We start from the raw sequence: 21304 nt of genomic DNA on the forward strand, positions 1-21304 counted from the left end.
GGAATTTAACTGATGTATTGTTTTCTTCCATCAGCTGCATTGAGCGTGAGGCCTGTTCCAACAGAAAAGAGTGCTAGTGCGAAGCCAGACTTCTTCCCTGATGGTTATGGTCTCATACTATGCTCATGTATATTGGGTGGATGTGTATCATACATTGTCTTGAGTAATTGTAGCATAGTGCGCATGATTGAAAGGGATTAGTATTATCTTGGAGCCTCTCTTGTAATCCTTAGTTGCATCAGAATATACATGAGGTTTTGACCCTCTGATATGTTGATAAAATCTTGGCAGGTATTTTATAATGACATTTTATCCATTGTTAGCTAGCTTTCCTTTGTATTCATTTGCATTGCAAGGGAACTGGTTTTATATCGAAGGTGTGTCAGAGTATATCCACCAGGTATGGAACGATCCTTTCCATAGAATTTATAATAGAGAAGCTTGCTGAAAGAAGTTGAGTCCCACTATCTGGCCAATCTTGTAAATTATTATCCCGTCGGGAAAGTTTAGTTGTAGAAATGCCCATATCATACCATTGGTGATTTAGGGGTCATTTGTTTATCTCATAATCCTTCTTAATCCTTCTTAATACACCTATCTGAGCGCTTAAGATTGGTTGTGCATTTGTTTTTTGGTCTTGATGATTAATAAATGTCTTAATCGTTAAAATAAAACTTAACTGTTGAAACGTTAAGAAATGGTATACGTCTGTAAAACGTGATTCTTGGAATTTTTATATTTCCTTCCCTGCCCGAACAAGTAAAAAACATACATACGATCCGTACGTCATGATTTTGTTTTTGTTTTTTAACAAAACAGTATTATTTATTCGGAATTCAAATTATTAATCATTATGAAATTTCAATGATTCAGAAGTGTAACATTCAGATTTGTCAAATAACCTGCATTTTTTTGTCGGAATAACCTGCATTTTAAAATTGGCATGTTGAAACAGTTTGTAGTAGAATATTTCATTGAAAATAATGGAGTTAAATTTCCTTAAGGTTGCCTAGTAATATTACAAGGACAAATGTGGTAAACCCAATCATATCTACTAAGTATATTCCGCTTTCGCAGGCTGGGGAGGGTAAGATATACGCAGTCTTCCCCTCATTCATTCAGAAGAATGAAAATGCTGTTTCCCGAAAGACCCCCCGACTTGTATGTGTACAATATATAAAAAAGTATAAAAAATTTTTAACTAAAAATATAAAATTTGATGACATAATGTAAAAAGAGATTAAGACAAATCTAATTCAATGATCTTATTCACATAGCATACCTAAATCCATATGCATTTAACATTACTCGGATATTGTTCAAAATTTCTGTATTCAATAAATGTATCATACTCCCTCCGAATGTATGCCCCGACTATGAACACCACCCTATACTCTTTCGCGCATAATATCCCAAATCGAAAACACATCACACAGAGACTCCAAACTCGTAAACCTAAATTGCTTACGACACAAAAAATCGATAACAAAATTTCTTTACCCTGCTCTGCCTTGATAAAAACTTCCGATGATGAAAAAAGATAAGCAATCGAAGAGAAGAACCACCGCAATTTCTTTTCTGTGATTCCGTATTGTAGAATCGTGTGTTAATATGACAATTAACACAGTTGGCTTCAAAAGATTTGCATGGATTTCAACCTTCACAGACAAAACTTATATGATTGAATTTTGGTATTCTAACAAAAAACGAAATCAAGAATCACAAGCAGTTGAAGAACCTATGCTTTTACCATATTTCTGAAAATAAGTTTTATTTTCTTTTTTGTCGGATGAAAATAAGTTTTAAAAAAAAAATCACTACTTTTGAAAACTTTAGAAATGTAAGAAAAGGAGTGGAGCCGTAAAAAATGATTGGTAGTTAGTACAATTAAAAAAAGAGTATAAATTTCGCAATTTTAGGTTGATACGCATATATTATATATATATATGCTAGGTACATCGACTTACCCATACTCATCATGAATTTAAACTAAAAACGTTACAAAATGTACTAGTACCATCATTTTTTTGAGTTAAAAACTATAAATATCCTAGAAACATTTGTCTCACAATCATTGAGTTTTAGTTTTTACCTCACTACTCAATTTCCACTCCCACTTTCTAGGTACCCAATTATAATAAATTCCATACCAAACCAAGTGAAGAAAATTATATCCCCCTAGGGACAAATGTTGTGAAACTAAGAAAACCGAATGATGATCTACAGTTCTACTAAAATTGCGATTTTGTGGTTGAATGGCTTAACCGAATTCTACTTTTCCATGGATTCCCAGTTTTGTCACTACATATACTATTTTTAATAAAATCTGAATTCTTCTATTTCTAAATCTTTCCATTTAAGTATATTGTTTGTTTTGCCAAATAAGAAAACAAATGCCCCACTGAAGTTTGTTGTTTTTGTCAAATAAAATGCCGTCCCCGATTCAAAACTGGATACTGAAAATAAATTTACTAATTTAACCTTTGGAAAAAAAATCAACCCTATATTTTAATGACCTTTTCAGAAAAGCAATTATATCGAATACAAATAAATTTAGTGAACTTTTTTGAAAAACAAATCAAATACATATATTAAAAATGTTATAAATCTCGAAAATTGTCTTGTAACTTTTTCCAACCTCGATGTATGATAATTTTTTATTTGTAGGGGTGCTTCATATATTGATCATGAAATTTACCTATTAAATTGTGATCAGATAACCCTTTTCTTCTTTTGTGTTTCATTCAGCAAACTTAATTATATAGAATTCCAAACGAGTGAGTTATTTTATGAGCGATGACCCTGCTCCCTAAGTGTTGTCCACAGATCCCTTCATGGGTTTTTTTAAGCGTCTTCTCTGCTTTAAGAGGTCTCAAGCACTTTCAATATGAAATGATGAAAGACCTTTTATACAGGAGGCCTTCAATCAACGAATATCTCAATGCTCTCACCGATAACTTGCGTGCCTCCTAGGAATCACCGGGGAGCCACCCAATCTCAAGATCTTGATCAGATCTATCCAACAACTCCCCACACTAATTGGTGCTATCAAATTTGTGACATGTATTGTGGGGGTTTTCAGGACCTGGAGGTAGATACTTCTCCGGGTAGTTCTCGATTTCAGACGAGGTGAACTTAAATATGGCAACGGTCGTAGTGTTCTCCTCTCCCAGAACATGTTCAGTGTACCATTCATCAAACTGAGTCAGTATTCCCTTTACGACTCTCAGGTACTTGGTCATTGTATCATCATTGGCAACCACAAGTCTCGAATCTCCATAAATTTTAAGGTTTTTGGCCCTCACGACTCTAGCCAAGCCTAAGCCGTCTATCAAACCTTCGTATTCTGCTTCGCTTTCGTAGTTGGGAAGTCCAACTTCAAAACATATTCAATCATGAACCATTCGGGGCTTTGCATGACTAGGACTGCGCCGCTAGATTTTGGTTTGGATGCTCCGTCAAAATGGAGAACACAATACTCTTTGAGAGTCACACCTTCATCTTTCTCTTTCTCTTCTACTTCTACGGTTACTATTTCTTGTCATGAAGTCGGAGTCTCTAGCGGAGTAGGGTTCATAGAGTTCTCAATTTTCAGGGATGGGAGCTAATCCACGTATGTATAGGAGCGTCCGTCCTTGTCATTCACCTCGATTAGAGAGTCCACTTCCTCCAACCTTGGGGTATAGAGGCATTTCGTAAGGTGGGTTGTGGTCCATGGGGTCACGATCGTTGAGTACTCATACCTAACAGGTTGAGAGTTTATCATTGCATGTAGTTGCTGAAATTGGGAATTCGTCTCTTGAGGAGCTGGGGGATTCGTCTATAGGGGAGGATCTTGGATTTGGGGATTCCTCCCTTGAGGCTAGGCCTAGGATGTCCTCAAGGTTCCTCATTGGGTGGTGGCATATGTTGAGTGTGGAAGTATCTCCACTATTGACGAGATTGTTTGTGATATGATGGGATCGTGAGTTCCACTGTTGTTTCTACTCCGTGTAAGTACCATGATTGTGGTTGTTTTCCCACAGACGGCGCCAAATATTGTGGAATAAAAATTAGGGTTTATTAGTGTTTAATGCTAGGATTTGTGAGTTTCGAGTTTTAATGGTTGTTCTCGCAGTGGGGACTGGCTGTTCTCACAGTGGGGATTAGCTATTCTCGCAAGATGCCCATGTTTCTGTATTGTAGAGAATCAAGCCAAAACATAGTTTTTGATGATACCCTCGGGGTTATGGCGGCGAGGGCATACCAAAGACTTAGTGGCTTGTATGTCCTTAATCGAGGATTAAGCCAAAATGTAGTCCTAGATTGAGGGGTATAACCCTTTATATATAAATGAGTCTAGGGTTAGACTGGTGTTGGGAGACTTGGTGGACAAGTCTCCAACTTAGATGGTAATTAGGACTCCTGTAAGGCAAGAAATTCTAGATCCTTCCTTGTAGGAGTTAGTGTCCATATTGGATGTCATGTCTCTACTCTTTTAGCCGTATTGGGTCTAGTCCATGAACAGTACATAATCGTGGACCTTGACGACCTCTGCTCGTGGCCCTTGACGACTTGGGTCGTCTTTAATCTGTAACAGGCATTGACCAACCTGATTCGTATTGGACTTTGAACCAGAATTCCAAGCGTAATTAATGCGATATTTAATGAGTCTTTAGAATGTATTTTCTATCCATATCAATTTGTATATATATATATATATATAAGAAAGAAGAAAAAAAGAAATATATATATATATGTATATATATATGTATCTAACAAATTAGAAAAAAAATAAGGATTCACTTATTAGATTGCTGCCAGGAGATTCTTGTCTTGATGGTTGATGGCTGATAGGATTAAATGTGAGTTTTATAACTTAAAAATGGGATGGCCCATATGAAAGTATATTGGGTTGGATTTGGTAAAAAATAGATTGGGCTAGCACATGTTAAAATAAGATGGATTTAGAACGAATTTAGACATCGCCTAAGCGCCCTATATGTCGCCTACACATTAAAAATGAAGAGGGGTCGGACCCAACCCACCTTGCCTTGGTTACTGGACTCAGTACCCCTTATGGACTTACGATCATAGCTACACACACTAACTTGTATTATAAAGATTATCAAATAGTATATACGAGATACATATGTGAGCATATATTTTCTACATAGGTTGATGATATCGTCAATCTTGTTAACCAGAGAAGTTAGTGATTTACCGCAACTAGAGGTATATTTAATTTATTAAGAAGGAGAAGTGAAGGAGGTGAGTGGGTGAGTTTTATTGGAGATATAGAATGGATGACGGGTGAAAGAGGTGAGAAGTTCGGGAGAGAGAGAGAGAGTAGGGCACCACTTCTCTGGGCTGTGTAAAATAGGAATATATATATATATATGTTATTTATGAATGATTTTTAGTTTTTATTTTAAGATTGATTTCCATCTCTGAGAAAAGAAGAAATTAGTGTATATTATGGATGTGCACGGTTCGGTTCATCTCGGTTTTTAAAATATCTATTAAATCGTATGTCAGTTCGATTTCTATTTATTAACCATAACCGAACTGTTCGAAACGATTTTTTTTGGTTCAGTCAATTGTAATCGTTACCAAACCGTGCTGTGTATTTTTAAAATAAAAACTTATAAAGAAATAAATTTAGTAAAAATTATTCACTTTATTTTAAAATTTAATTTATTAAGTTATGCCAAAAAACTAACAAGATTTAAGCCTAAATAACAAAAAACCTTAAATATACACAATAGCAGACACGAAATAAACTACCTGAAAAGACACGGGGCTTACATTGATAATGGTAAATCGGTAATTGGAACCTAGCTAAAACCTCTAAAAAACCCAAAGACAAAACAAGGAAAGCAGCGCGAGGGAGAGAGTGGGAACAGAGAAGAGAGACTGCGCGGGAGAGAGAGATAGAGAGGAGATAGAGAGGAGAGAGAGAGAGAGAGAGAGAGGAGAGAGAGAGGAGCCATTTTAATTGTAGAATAATAATTTTGTGGGGGGAGTGGGAGCAGAAGAATGAAGTTCAGAGTAAAGGCATGGAGCAAGACAGGGCGGTCAAGATTAGGGGAGTTACAGTTGGGCAGCTGCCCTTATACAATAGAAACACCTGCTCTTCTTCTCTCTACACGAAAAGGGCTTCCCCATTTTATATCTCCTCAGCTTCTTCCCTCCTTACCTTCCCCTGATTCTTTTCTCCTCCAATGCAATCCCCTTCACTTGTAAGTCTATCCCCCTCCCCTGTTCTGTCGTTGTCTTGTTTTTTGGTTGACATACTATGGAGAGAGAGAGAGAGGCCTGGTGTGTGTGTGTGAGAGAGAGAGAGAGAGAGAGAGAGAGAGAGAGAGAGAGAGAGAGAGAGAGAGAGAGAGAGAGAGAGAGAGAGAGAGAGCAAATAAAGCTACTTTTGGGAGAGTTTTTGTTGGTGAAGTTTTTTTTACAGGATTCGAAAATTGTTGTGATTTGAATATGTGTAATGCTTTAATTGAATTCTGAATATGTATTGAATATGTGTAATGCTTTAATTGAATTCTGAATATGTATATTCCATGTTGTAATGTGATGAAATTACAGTAACAGCTGGTGACTATACAAAATTAGGTCTTGGTTATAATGTGAATGTGGTCAGTCCCAAAGTTTATAACTTTGGTTAGCTTTTGATGCTATTCATAGATTTGTTATGTTATTTTCTAGCAAGAGAAATTATCATTATTTTCTTGAAAGATGTCTAAATCTTAGTGCTGTTTCTTAATTTGCTTTGTAGCATAGAAGGTATATCTTTTGAAACAGTTTCGAAAATTGGAGGACTGCATGATTTGCTTGGTTTGTGTGACTATGCATTAGCAGCTGCGCCACGGGATTCTGATGTATGCCTCCCAGAAAGTAATAGCACTAATAAGTTTGGTGCTTCTTTTGAGACCCCCTCTGGCCGTCACTTGGTAGGTTTCCCTATACATGCTTTCGTGATAATTATTTGCTTTCCCCTTTATGTCTGCACTTAGCATTTCCCTTCTGATTGTTTTATCTGATTTCGTAAATCAATTTGACGTTGCTTACAGATAAAACCTGTTGAGTATATGAATATGATATCCTCTATGAAGCCAGACTTATGGACTACATTAGCTGATGAAGTGCCTGCTTGGGTGTCACAAAAGAGAAACAGGACCTCAGTGGATCGAACTGTGAGATGGCTTGATGAATGCATTGACAGAAACGTGGTATACAGTAAACACGCTTTTAGTTTGTTCATAATATGATTATTTGTAGTTTAGAGGATAATATATCTTTTTTCCTGAATGTTTGCTTATTGTTTTCTCAGAAGAATGTATTACAAGGGCCCTCACAAGATATAATAAATTTTTAGAATTTAGCTTTAATTTTACTTTTTTTTTTGCCTTAGGCGGAAATTTTGGTAGATTGTTTGAAAATAGTACTCCCTATGTTCTTGAATATCTGCCTAAGGTTGTTACACAAAGACCAATTTCTCATTTATTATTTCAAATTTCAATATAATTAAATATCTCTATAACAAGTGCCTCTATTAGTCAAACATACTAGCGAAATAAATTAAATATATCTCTAATTACCTAGGGATATAAATGGTATTTTAGCATTAATTGCACTTTGAAATGGGCAAAGAGCAAATGTTTTAAAACAAAAATAGAACTCTAGAAAGGCAGATATTCAAAAACGGAGGGAGTAGCAACATTTCTTTTTTCTCATCCTGCAAGGCATTTCTTTTTGGCTCAATTTTTGGAATCCGTCGTGCGAGAATCTTCGCAACTACAAAATTGTTACACATTAAGGCTGAGGTGTTAAGCATTAGGGCTGGGGACACAGCGATGACTTAGTCACACATCCCTAACAAGTATCAAATACCATTTTGGTCATGTATAGAAATCCCAAGATACAAAATAAAAGAATGTCCCCTTAAAAGATGGAAGTAGTGATAAACAACAAAAACAAAACTGTCAAAACTTAAGCTAAAATTGGGAAGACACTGAAACATTAAGGCCTGAAGCATTTGGAGAGTATGAATGAAAAGTAAGAATGTGAGTAAGAAGTGTAGATAAAGGAAGCTGCAAGATGGGGAAATGTAGAGAGTAATATGACTGTAGTTAACATATCAAGTAATGGTGCATAAACCTTGTCAGTAAAATGATTACTTTTGTGAATTAGAAATTCATTCAATTTTTGAAGCTAAATTCTTACAAATGATTTCAATAATGTCGTGATATTTCTGTTTATTATATGAAGCAAGGCGTAAGCCAACAAATTGCTACTCTGTAGTGTCAGGCTGTCATCTAGGCAATCACAAGTAATTAGGCCACCAAACAAGCTTCTTAGTAAGCTGTGTAGGATATGAATATGACATGGACTGGCTAAAAGTATTATTTTCTCCAGCTTATAAACTACTACACATAGTAAAGAATCTAGAATTGCAAGCCTACCTAATTTCTTCTGAGTCATTGTAGTTTTGAGATGCAACAATTTGTGGGTGCTATTAATAATTTTGAATTTATTTACTGTTGTATGTACTAACACAAGGTATAGACAGGCGCAGCTGTGTTTGGATCCATTGTTGGAGGCTCAAGTATTGAAGAACGTGAGCGCTGTTCACAAGAAATAGCAAGGCGAAATGTATCAGGTTTTGTAAACTCATCCTTGTTTAAATTTTGCTCCCATCCTGAACTACTGATGGTGGAATTTTCTTTCTCTTTTTTTGCTAAATATTGGATATTCTTTTTTTTTGCTAAATTTTTGGAAAACCTTTCATTGCTTATAACACTGGAATCTGATGTGTATTCCTATCTGACTTGCACAATGGGTTCTTTGCTTATTGAATAAGTGAGCATTAGCGAAAGTCGATTTGAAGGTTCTGTTCACAAGCCTGTACACTGCTAAGATAATGCTCATAAACTGGGACCTGTTTCTACACAGAAAATTAGACACACAGGATTATCTTTTGATATTTATTTGGCATGCACCTAATATCTGGAGCCATTGCATAAACTGGTGACTGCCAGAGGTTTAATGCATTTCAGGAGTCTTCTGCGTTTTTGAATTTACAAATGCATCTTTTTCCTCTATGAATATTAATTAATATAGTCCTTTTCTGAATAAGGAAACCAACTTGGTTTATGTATCTTCTTTTTCCTTTTGATACTCTCTTTAATATCCATATCATCTTCTCTTCCAAGTAACTTAAATCGACATAAGCAAAGAACTTAGACAATATGACTGTCGATCTTAACAAGTCTTTCCCAACTGTATCATGTTGGACTACTGCAGGATTATGAAACAACTGCATAGTCTAGCAATTACAGTAGACAAAGTTTTCAAAAATTTCCTGTTATTTTACATGTCCGATTTAGGAACTACATTAAAAAATCCATCGCATCAAGGCAAAAGCTGTTTTGCTGATATACCTACACATCAGTTTTAATATAGTCCAGTTTCTTTTACTACTATTATAACATTGTGAATATTAGTATGCTAGTTTGAATGACTGTCAAATTACTTTCTTTACTGCTGAAGTTTTAACTAAGAAATTGATTTGTCTACAATTATACATTGAATTGTGGTAGGCATAAGCTTCTTCTATAGACAAAATCCTTAAATGGATTGTAGTTTTAGGATATGGAACAACTACTGGACCACGGTTTGCACATTACCCTGATAGTGGGGCCCTATCGAAAAATTGAATTACATCACCTGTAATTTGACAATTCCCTTTATTGTTATTTTTTAATGCAAGTGGCTGACTTAATATTCAGCTACTGGTTATTCCAATAATTTCTAATGTAGACTGTTTTAGCAGGTTATTGGATAGGAGGATTCGGGCTTGGCGAGAGCATGGATGAGCGTCCTGCTCTTCTAAATGCCGTTTTGGTACATCTTTTATGTTTCAGTTGTCTGTGTTGCATTTATGTGCCACTAAAAATATAAATACACAAATTTTGAAGCATTTTTACAATCTCTTTATCACTGCATTCACTTGACAAAATGATTTTTTTCTTGGAAAATGAGGTTAATTTGAGGGGTTCATAAATTATCTGCAATGGAGTATAAAAAGGTGTTCCTGGTCAAACTAATGCTCTCACAGAAACACTAATATATTGTGGGAGTCAAATTATGTACGTTCAGCAGATATAAAAATGATTCGGAAATTAAATGTGATGTATTACCTCACCCATAAATGATCAACAAATATTAAAATTGAAAAGAATAATAAGTATTATGGCTTTTACGAAGAGAAGGGCATAAGTGTTGATATTGGGTCATACAAAAGACAATTTGTGGAAATTTATATATCGCGGATAGATTACTGCTTTGTGTGCTAAACCAATTTACATTCAATATTTTGGCTCTTTTTGATATTGACCTCATCCCTTTTTTAGTAACGATCATATGTTGTATGCAGAGGAATATTTATTTTTCTCGTTATGTTAAATTTCAGGATAATTTACCAAAGGAAAAGCCACGACAGATTTTTGGCCTTAGCCTTCCAGGTATCATTACTTTGTTACTCTCTGTAATTTGTTAGGTTGTTTTGTCTTTTCACTCTTTTTACCCTTTCCCCGAGTGGATGGAACTAGTGTTATGTTATACGTTACCTGTTGATAGTAATGGACAATACCTGTGATGCTAGGTTCCATTATAGTGGTAAAGCTTTGTTTGCTGACAAATCTTCATATTTTTTTCCCCACAGAAGAGGTTTTACAGGGAATTTCTGCTGGTGTTGATTTATTTGATTCAACGTAAGTTCTTATTTTGCCTAAAACTGAGCAGCTTTTTTCTCTGCATTATGTCTACCGAAGCTATAATTGAATTTTATATAGGTATATATATGATCTGACAGTTGGAGGGTTGGCACTTACTTTTCCGGTTGATGGAACTGACCCCCGTCCTTCAAATTATCAATTTAATGAAAATGCTAGCGATTTCACAAAGATTAATTTAAAAGCTACAGTATACAGGTATGACATGTTCATTATTCAACTCCTCTCAGAATTTCACCTATTGTATTCCATTTGAAATTTTTTCTGTATTATATGATTGGAGCAGCTTTGTTTAATTCCCATCTCAAGCGGAAACAATCATGAATTTGTGTTCTTTTACTGCTATATAGCTTGGTTAGTGGTTCCCTGTGCTTCACATCAAGATTTTATCGTGTCTCAATTTCTCCTTAATATGTTATTCTTCCCGAATTTCCTTTACATGACACAAAGTCACTAATTTGATTTTTTGACTGTTCCATTTTTGTTCATCTTAGTTCCTTCACAAACTATGTTCAGTTATATAAATGTATGTCTACTGGATTTAGCACCTCTGTCAATTTAACGTACTTTTTCATTTTTGCAGGAAAGACGAGTCACCAATACTTGACAACTGCAACTGCTATACTTGCCAAAATCATACAAAAGCTTATATTAATCATTTGCTCAATGTTCATGAGATGTTGGCTCAGACTCTGCTAGAAATGTATGAAATCTATTTATCGTCTTTCGATCAATTCTAATAATGCTGGAGTTTTCGATCTGTAACCCTAAATATTGATTAGTTTTACTACCTATACCTGGATTCATTTAAGTACAACAAATTATCCATACAAGCATTTGGGATTGGGATCCATTTTAGGAGTTCTAGCATTGCTCTTAAATTTACTTTCATTGCTAGTCTCAGAAATTTACTGCATCTAACTGGTCCTTTTTCTTTTCAGCCATAACACACATCACTATCTGGCTCTTTTTCGCACAATCAGAGAAGCAATTAGAGATGATAGATTTGAGGAATTCAAACAGAAGTTCATCCGGGGAAGACGTGAGGATTTTGTTCCTTCAAGGCAGTGTCAGTAACGATTGCTAATGTGAATTGTCTGTGACTGTTCTTCTCTTCCTGTTATGACCTTGCTTTAATCTTATGTAGCTCATTTTCCTCTTGTATCTTCTCTTGTAGGCAAAAAAGGCTATAGATTCACCTCTGTAGGGTGCGGTAGCTATGGTAATTCCTTCCTTGAAACTATGGGAAGGAAATTTGTGAGCGGAATTGGAAAAAAGACACTACATTTAAACTTTGTTTGAAGTCTTTAGTGTGACAAGTAGTATCAAGTCTACAGATTTTATTTACAATTTTTAGGAACATTCCAAGGTGATGAATTTGACAACTTCCAAGTGTTATTTTCGTTTGACAAATAGTTTTGCCAAACTGCAAGGATAATATTAAGGTCATTAACCTTATTACTTAAACCAACACAGCAATTTGCATGCATGGTGCACACTTTGTTCAAATCTTTGCTAGGTTCGCAGAATCCACCAAAATAAGCTGTGTCCAAGAACTTAATCCGAAGTCCAATCTTGCTAATGTAAGGATCCAGTTTTATTTTATTGAGGACATCCTGATCATGTAGACCCGGATATCGTTCTCTTGATTTATACCAGAACTTGTAGAATTTTGAGGTCCGGTTGTTTGATTTTACATAAGTGAATCCTCCATTTGGCAAGTTTGAATGTTTATCTTCAGGATTGCCTCTGAAAAAATCACATGCAACTTGAAAATCTGCGTCGGGATGAAATCTTGAAAATGGATTTCTGAACCACATTATATCAGTATCCTGAAATTAGAAAGACAGGATGAGTTTTTAAGTATCATATACACTGTTAATGTTTGAAGAATGCAATTAGTTATGTTGCTTGATATAAAAGAGAGCATGCACACACAGAGCTTGTTTTGGTTAAAGGTGTACGTACCGTAAAAATGAAGTTGTAGCCCAAATCAAGAACAGTTCCAAGAAACTCAATTCTTCTCCACATCATCTTGAGATAATCTGGAGTCATGAAACCTTTCTCTCCAGAGAAATCAGTGTCATTGCTAGAGAGATAGTAACAATGTGGGTGGATGGTTATGCAACGATTGTACGCCTTCTCGTCCATCGCTATAACTACCACATTGTTAAGTAGCTCAATCGTTCCGTTTCCAATCCCAAAACTCTGAAGAAACAGATCAAAAACAGAGTTTGGAGCTGCCCAAGCTTCGTTTAAAGTAGTCAGTATCACAGTTTTGTTCGGCATTGATGCTTTGAACAGGACATTCCCTAAGCTACAATCTTCCTTGAGCTGAAATGCAAGTCAAGGTTTAAATAACATGCAAGCATTGCAGAACAAACATGCTTTAAATATAATGAAACTGCCAAACAGGTAAACTTATTCTGTATCATTATATATTACCTTCGTACTCTCGTTTCTTTACAATTTTTTTCACATGCTTGACACGTATTTTGAGGTAACTATAAAATATATTTCAGTACTTTATTTTTAATTTTTTTTTATAAAAATTTGAAAATTATATTTTTATTTAGAAGAAAAATATTTAAAAAATATTTATACAACTATATTTAATAAGAGTATTAAAGTAGGTATGACGCGCCGTCTCTTAATATAAAGAATTGAGGGTGTATTGTTTCAATTCAGGGAACATATACCGTTAAAGTTAGAATAATGTTGAATTTGTTTCAACAATGTTGACTATAAACAACATTGGAAATGTAACAAGTCTTTTTTCCCCACCGAGTACCGAAAAACCCATATCCACAACTTAAGAGTAGTAAATTACTGAAAACCTCAATGAGTTCATAACGTTCCCAATCGTTTAACAAAATTGAGGGGACGGAGGGTGTAATATTTGATTATTTTCCGTGATTATCTTATATAATTATATTAATGCAAGAATGCACCGAGACAATTTTTGTAAGATTTTAATCTATTCATTATAAAAAAATTATTAAAATTATTCTAAATATCCCAGATTGATATTCAAAACTGATCTCAAATACCATGTGTTATGATCGAATTAAATACAAATAAATTAATTAATAATAGTAATCTCTTATGCATTTACATAAAATTTACCAATTTAATAATTTTAACGTTCCTCTAATAATCACTAATAAATGAAACTCGTTCAAATCAAGTCAAATAATGTAAAATTCTAAGCATTGTGCCCATTTAAGTTCTAACAACTATTACTACATCTTACTATTTCCTCCCTCCCTGTTTATATGTCCATTTTATTTTTTTCAAAAAATTAAATTTACCAATTTTTAAGTTAATATTAAAATTTATTGATTAATTGTTTTTCAAATCTGAAAATTACGTTTTAAATTATACAAAATATACTTTCCAATGATATATATATATATATATTTTTTGTCAATTATATATTAGATATAAATTTTAGTCAAAATTTGATATTCAAAATGGATGTAGAGAGTGAGAGAGTAAATTTTTTCATATTTCATGCTGTTGAAGAAAACAGTAGAAAAGATTTGAATAACTATTGTCTTCAAGCACTCGAATCAATATTTGGTCATACTGTAACTAATACTCCATATTTAATTAAATAAATATAACATTTATGGTCATCATTATAGCAAGATGTTTAGTAAACTTACAGATGAAGATGATAAGTTTGATCTGACCGGAAAAAGAGTGAATGCACCGGAAAAAACTTGTAAAGGCCGATCAGCATGATAAAATACAATACATGCAACAAGAGTAGCTGCAACCATCAGCACAATACCTGAGAACATATGTGACATTTGTTTCATATCATTGTGATAAAAGTGTCGCCTTAGATGATCGTCGCCGCCACCTGATCTTTTTTCAGCTGCCACCTTGCCGGTAACCTGTCCTTTGTTATTCATGAGAGTCATAAATAAATTATATTAGTAGCTAGTAGTAGGTTTTTGTCTTACTTATTAGATGTATAACTGCGTGTAGATGTGTGTGTCATTTAATTAATGAGCATTTCTTGTGGGAGGCAAGATAAGTATGCATCACCTATATTTTTATCTGTTACACATTTGTTAAGTCTTGCTACTTGTATCTTTTTAATGTTTTGGGATGTTTACCTTTTTGAATTAATAATGTTTGTTCGATTAACACGTTTGAATATTTTAATAAGCCCAAAACTTTGTTTCCAATATTTGAGTTGATTACAGTTATCAGTACGCATCTATTCACATTGGCAGGATGACCGGTTATTTTCTGTTTTTTTTTAGAAAATTTTAAGAATTTAACTTCTTCTTTTTTTTGATAATTATTTACTCTCGCACGCTAGTGAATCGAACTCTTAACGTATTATAAGAGGCATAAAAGGGAAGAAAAAAAATATCACTGCATTGTCAGAATTTAGCTTATTTTATAATATCTCAACTCAAAAGTTCATAATTTGAATATTAATTAAGATAATAATATAATTATATTTGTATTTACTTAATAGTAGTTAATATTTAATTTTGTAAATGAATCATTACCCATTTTGCTTTTGCATACATAAACAGTTAGTAATATTATTTTAAATTGAGCGGAGGCAGAATAAAACGACATAAAAGACTATAAAAATTGCGGTGTCCAGACTCGGAGCAAGTTGCAAGTTGTGATAATTTTAAATTAAAAAATACTGTCCTCTTCGTTGTAAAGTTAATAATTACAAGAAAGAAAACCTTAATTGGAGTGTATAACTGCATTCGATGCCACGAGGTTACATGTGCGAGATAAAATTTGCATATCTCTTCTTGTATATATAATAATATAATAGTTGAATAAGAGGATAATATTTATGAGATTAAAATATTTTATTGAAAAACTAAACTATCCTTATTTTTAATATTTCATTCTCCTATACAACATTATAGTACCGCACCATATTGTTACATGTGCTTTTTATCATACACATAAATAATAAATAATATGTAAGTGTGCTAATGAATATTTTATTTTAACTTTAAAGATAGTTAATTGAATTTCGCAAAAAAAAAGATAGTTAATTGAATTTTTGTACAATTAATTTTAAAGAATTGAATTCCAGATATAAAGTTAGGCATATTACATAAATGGATTATTATATTATTTATTAATAATTTTTTAGTTTGAAAATATATCTTATATATTTTTAACATATTTTTTATTATAAAAAGTAATTAAAATGTACATATACAATTTTAATTTTTTTTTGAAAATAGATCGCTTATATATAAGTAATCTATATTGGTATTACATATTTAGATAAGTTCAAAATATAATCAGTCACTGCATTTTAGTTTATTTTGAATTTGAAATTAGAACTTGGCCCATTGTTTAAAAAAATACTCGAAATTTGACTACATGACCCGACCGAAAAACATCGTCACATTTTACGTTTAGTAAATTTAAATTACAAACTCGGCGAGAATATCTTACCAATAATGTGAAATTTGTTAATATCTTATGTTAATATAAATTTAAGTGTTTGAGGTCTTTCTGGATAAAGTCAATTGATTATTTGTATTAAAATTACTAACTTCACTCGTAGTGCATTATTGTTTTTGGGATTTGTCCCGATTTTAAAAATATTCGAAATTTGATATTACATCTCACGAGATTTGTTAAAACTACGATGATATATTAAATCAATTTATTTATCATAATTGGTTAACATCAGCTTCTTCAAAAATTCTTTGTTCCAAACCAATTCTTTTCTTGAAAATGCGTACTCTTTCACCCTTCAGATTTTTCCATAAAATACGCGGTGTCGCCACCTGAACACCTACCATTATCTTTCTCCTCATATAAATATCCATTACCAACAAACGATGTTGTGTAGCACACATCTCATTTGAAAACACTTTATTCATTGATCAAGATAATATTGTACAAATATTTTAAATTATTTTAATATTTTGAATTATTCAAATAAAAGTTATATTGATACTAGATTGTAGCATTTGGTTCAATGCATTTTATATTATTTAAAGAAAAAATATATATCGTTCAATAATTTGAAGGAATTAACCAGTTCAACAAATATTTATAAAAATTTATCGAAATTAAAAGTATTTAATTTTAGGGAATAGTATACAATTTTATCAAATTATTATATGAAAAAATATTAGAGTCGTAATAAAAAAACTTAAAAACTGTTTAAATAACGATATAATTATAATTTTTCCTTCGAATTCTTGAAAAAATCATTAATATCAATAATAAGTCTTAAAAATTTATAATTTATTTTTATACTACAACCATGATTGATACTCGGTTGCGTTAAAAATATATATGGTTTGTTTGAGTGACAATGCGAATACCATATATAAATTATAGCAATTTATTTATTACATAATTTTAATTTTTGAATATTTATAAATGCATGTTATTTAAATAATAAATTGCCTCATTAGATGTTAATAATAATTATACATGTACATAAATTAGATATTTAACATATAAATGATTGAAACCGTCATAATTTACTAAGAAATGTATCATACGATAATTTACATGCTAACACACACATATAACTTATTCTTACTTTGTTAACAGTAGTGTAAATAAAAAATTAATATTTTCCCACACATACATACGTTGAATTTTCAAAAAATAACATTTTTTAGTAAAATCAACTTTTATATTAACAGTAATGTAAATTTTATATTATTGTATATTATGATTGCAAGTCATTTTGACTTCAGTTATGCATTTTTTATTTTTTAAATTGAGTAAATTAATTGTAAGTTAGTAGTGAACCTAGTACTAATATAGACCTGTGCATATAGTTTATTTAAATAAAATTCAAAATTTTTGGTCAACACTGTATTCAACATATATGTTAATTTTTAGCTTTTTCTTTGTAAACATACTAACGACATTCTATAGATTAAGTTTAATCATTTTGTTTTAAACGTATACTGACTACCTTATTTATATTAATTCATTAAATACAAATTATACAACACAAACAAGAATATATAGATTTTGCTTAATGAACTATATTAGAAACGTTGTGTAATTTGGTAATGTCTTCTATGAAAATAATACATATTGATAAACAATCAATTTATATTTAATATACGTTAAACATTGTGCAATATTTACAAATAATAAAACAACTAAAAGTAACTTCAATAACCTCCTTGCATTTTCACTACAAATAATATAAATAAATGAGCTCTAGAAGCCAAAATCAAACAATTTCTCCAAAAATTCTCCTTAAACTCACTTTCTATCTATTTTTTACCCATTAAAATCATTTATGTTAAATAGACGGGTAATAAAAATATTTGAAAATAATAGTTGAGGAGGGGTATTCACTCCTAAAAGTGAGGAAGCATTCGAAGCTCTTAATGTTATAGAGAGAAACAAAGAGCTTATTGGAGAGAAATTTTATCTTTATTTTTTCAAAATTTATCTTAAGAGAGCCTATATAAGGATAGTGTTATAGTGCCTTATAATTGCATGATCATAAAAAAAACTCTAGAAAATGATCGCAAGGATTATTATGCTAGTTTTGAACATGACAATAAAACGGTGTTTTGTATAGTCTATGTTTTTTCAAATTATATATTTGAAGGTTTTATATAATAAAAATGAAAATAACAGGGAAATTATAGTCACACAATAATCCAAATGTGACAACCTCAACCTGCTAACTACTACAGGAGGAATCATATGGGAGGTATTATTATAAATACAACGAAGAAAGCTTTGTATAGTTATGCTGGTCCGGTTTTGTGTGACAGTCTGGGAGCAGTTAGCAGCCTTATGTTTGGTAGAGTCCAAAAATAATTAATAGATAAATACTTCCCCAGGTAATCTATCTTCCCAGGCTGATCTGCAATATATGGCTCAAGCCAAATGGTCAACCAGTTTGATAATGGACTTGGTTTGGTTCATAGACAGATGCCCATGATTCGGAATAAAGAATACGTGGGTTTAGTGTAATTTATTATAAAAAAATAATATAGAAAGTAATATTAATTTAAATGGGCTCCTTAGGCATTTTGATCTCATAGTACATACTTGTAGGTTTTAATATTTTATTTAGATTCAGTTGTAGAGATTAATTTATTAGTGACGGGTTTATGAAGAATATGAAGGCTCTTATAAAGCTGGAAGAAGAAGAAGTGTTTCACATATGGTACAAACTTAATGAATTCAAACTTTAATACCAAGGATCAAAGTTTAAATTCCAATAAAAACAATACTGGATTTAACTCCAAATACAAACTTTAGCATTCGAGATTTAAGATAATATTGAATTACAAATAAAATGAGGCAAAAAGGTAGAAACATTTTGTTTTCAAAGGTATTTATGCAAAATAGAAAACGAAATGTATACAAACATTGTTTCAATTATTCAGAAAATATAATTGAAACCACAGGCTGTTCACATCTTATTTACAATGTTTAGGAACAGTCCAAGGCGATCGTTTAGAAGGCTTCCAAGTATTACTATCCAGTGACAAGTAATTTTGCCAAATTCATAGGGTGATATTTAGGTCATATACCTTAATTTATTACTTAATCCAATACAACAATTCGCATGCATGGTGCACACTTTGTTCAAATCTTTGCTAGGCTCACAAAATCCACCAAAATATGCTGTGTCTAGAAACTTAATTCCAACTCAAATCTCATTTATATGCGGGTCGAGCTTTATTTTATTATTGAGGACATCCTGATCGTGTAAACCGGGATAACTTTCTCTTGATTTGTACCAGAACTTGTAGAACTTTGAGGTCTGGTTGTTTGATTTCACATACGTGAATCCTCCATTTGGTAAGTTTCTATGTTTATTTGAGGAATTGCCTTTGAAAAAGTCGCATGCAATTTGAAAATCAGCGTCTGGATGCAATCTTGGAAATGGATTTCTGAACCACATTATATCTGTATCCTGGAATGATATAGATGCAACTTGAAAATCAGCGTCAGGATGAAATCGTGGAAATGGCCCGACTTTAGTTTAGGACTCTTTGTGTTTTCAAACTTAACAGAGATGGGAAAGGCATACCCTGAAAATGAAGTTGTAGCCCAAATCAAGAACTGTTCCAAGAAACTCAATTCTTCTCCACATCATCTTGAGATAATCCGGAGTCATAAAAGCTTTTTCACCAGAAAAATCAGTGCCATTGCTCGTGAGATAGTAACAATGTGGATGGATGGCTATGCAACGATTATAAGCCTTCTCGTCCATTGCTATTACTAGCACATAATTCAGAAGCTCGGCCGTTTCATTTCCTATCCGAAAACTATGAAGAAACAGATCAAAAACAGAGTTTGGAGCTGCCCAAGCTCGGTTTAGAGTGGTGAGTATCACAGTTTTGTCTGGCATTGATGCTTTTAACAGTACATTTTCCAAGTTATGATCTTCCACCTGTTTAATTGAAAGAAACATATGTAAGAACATAGTATTGTAATAGTTTATGCAGTTTTATAATTCAGATTTAAAACAAGTCTATATTCTTTGTCAAAATATCATTTGAATTGAAGTTAAATTACTGGAGTAAAGATAATTTAGACAGTGCAGGATGCGTGCCACTGCCATCAGTAAAAGTTTTTTAGGCTTATTATGTTATGGATTTTAGGAGCAGGCAGCGAAATAAAATAAGTGCTAGTAATTTTAGGTGTTTGCAAAGTCTACGAAGATACTTAGTAACGGAGAATTAATTAGGTAGCTTAAAACTGCTTAGCAAAGAAAAAAACAAGTAGCTTAAAACTTACAGAAGAAGATGATACGTTTAATTTGGCCGGAGAGAAATTGACGGAGCAGCATGTTACAATACAATACATGCAATAAGAGCAGCAGCAAACATCAACACAGCACTCGAAACTTTATGCGATATGTATTTTATATAATCTAAATCATGCTTCCGATAATCGTGGCCGCCGACACCCAAGTTTTTTTCAGGCACCACCTTGCCGGAAACTCTTGAGAATGAACAGAATTATTAGTACGTTTATGTATGTGTTGTGTAGCTATAAGTAGAAGCAGTAGGAAAACATAATTTTAACAATCATGGCTTGAGAAAGTAGAAAATATAAGATGGCCATTAGCTTAATGTTTGGCTAGTTGTAATTTTAGGTGTTTGCAAAGTCTACGATATGCTACATTCAAAATTGTTAGTAGAAGCAGAGTAGGACTATACAATACACACGTATATATGGTTTTTAACAATTCTATAAGTTTGAATTGCCTATAGATATTACAACTCAGAATTTTATCATACTCTGGTTGAATCAAAATATATCTACAATTCTATACAGGAATGGGATATTTATGTATCACATTTTTAATTAACTGTTAATTTCAAATACTAAAATAATATACAATATTAAAGTTTTTAGTCCAAATTCTCTCAACAACAAATATTTATTTTATTATCTTACACTACTCAATCTAAGCTCTTAGAACCCGCTAACACCAAATATTTATATTATTATTTATAAGCTATATAAAAGTTTCATGTTAGAACCCAACCAACAACAAATGT

General features: G+C 32.5%; 2 protein-coding genes and 1 pseudogene across 3 annotated transcripts; 1 reads left to right on the forward strand and 2 right to left on the reverse strand.

The window, feature by feature from the left end:
- Nucleotides 1–5812: 5812 nt before the first annotated feature.
- Nucleotides 5813–12194, forward strand: LOC141686902 (uncharacterized). Of its 2 annotated transcripts, none has more exons than XM_074492001.1 (11): nucleotides 5813–6221; nucleotides 6764–6938; nucleotides 7059–7217; nucleotides 8554–8647; nucleotides 9821–9891; nucleotides 10460–10511; nucleotides 10712–10760; nucleotides 10842–10979; nucleotides 11365–11484; nucleotides 11723–11850; nucleotides 11959–12194. In XM_074492001.1, the coding sequence occupies exons 1-11, from the start codon at nucleotides 6019–6021 to the stop codon at nucleotides 12081–12083; spliced, it is 1314 nt and encodes a 437-aa protein (XP_074348102.1). In that variant the 5' UTR covers nucleotides 5813–6018; the 3' UTR covers nucleotides 12084–12194. The 2 variants fall into 2 exon arrangements, with proteins under 2 accessions (XP_074348102.1, XP_074348103.1); XM_074492002.1 differs by having other exon boundaries at nucleotides 5814–6221; nucleotides 11723–11869.
- On the reverse strand, nucleotides 12111–14835 carry LOC141686903 (uncharacterized protein At4g15970-like). Its single transcript, XM_074492003.1, has 3 exons — nucleotides 14450–14835; nucleotides 12750–13115; nucleotides 12111–12613 (listed from the first exon to the last, which is right to left on the reverse strand). The coding sequence occupies exons 1-3, from the start codon at nucleotides 14708–14710 to the stop codon at nucleotides 12122–12124; spliced, it is 1119 nt and encodes a 372-aa protein (XP_074348104.1). The 5' UTR covers nucleotides 14711–14835; the 3' UTR covers nucleotides 12111–12121.
- Nucleotides 14836–19207: 4372 nt separating this feature from the next.
- On the reverse strand, nucleotides 19208–20866 carry LOC141686904 (uncharacterized protein At4g15970-like; annotated as a pseudogene).
- Nucleotides 20867–21304: the final 438 nt, after the last annotated feature.

Source organism: Apium graveolens, chromosome 9 (genome assembly GCF_009905375.1).
Source record: "Apium graveolens cultivar Ventura chromosome 9, ASM990537v1, whole genome shotgun sequence".
Taxonomy (NCBI): domain Eukaryota; kingdom Viridiplantae; phylum Streptophyta; class Magnoliopsida; order Apiales; family Apiaceae; genus Apium; species Apium graveolens.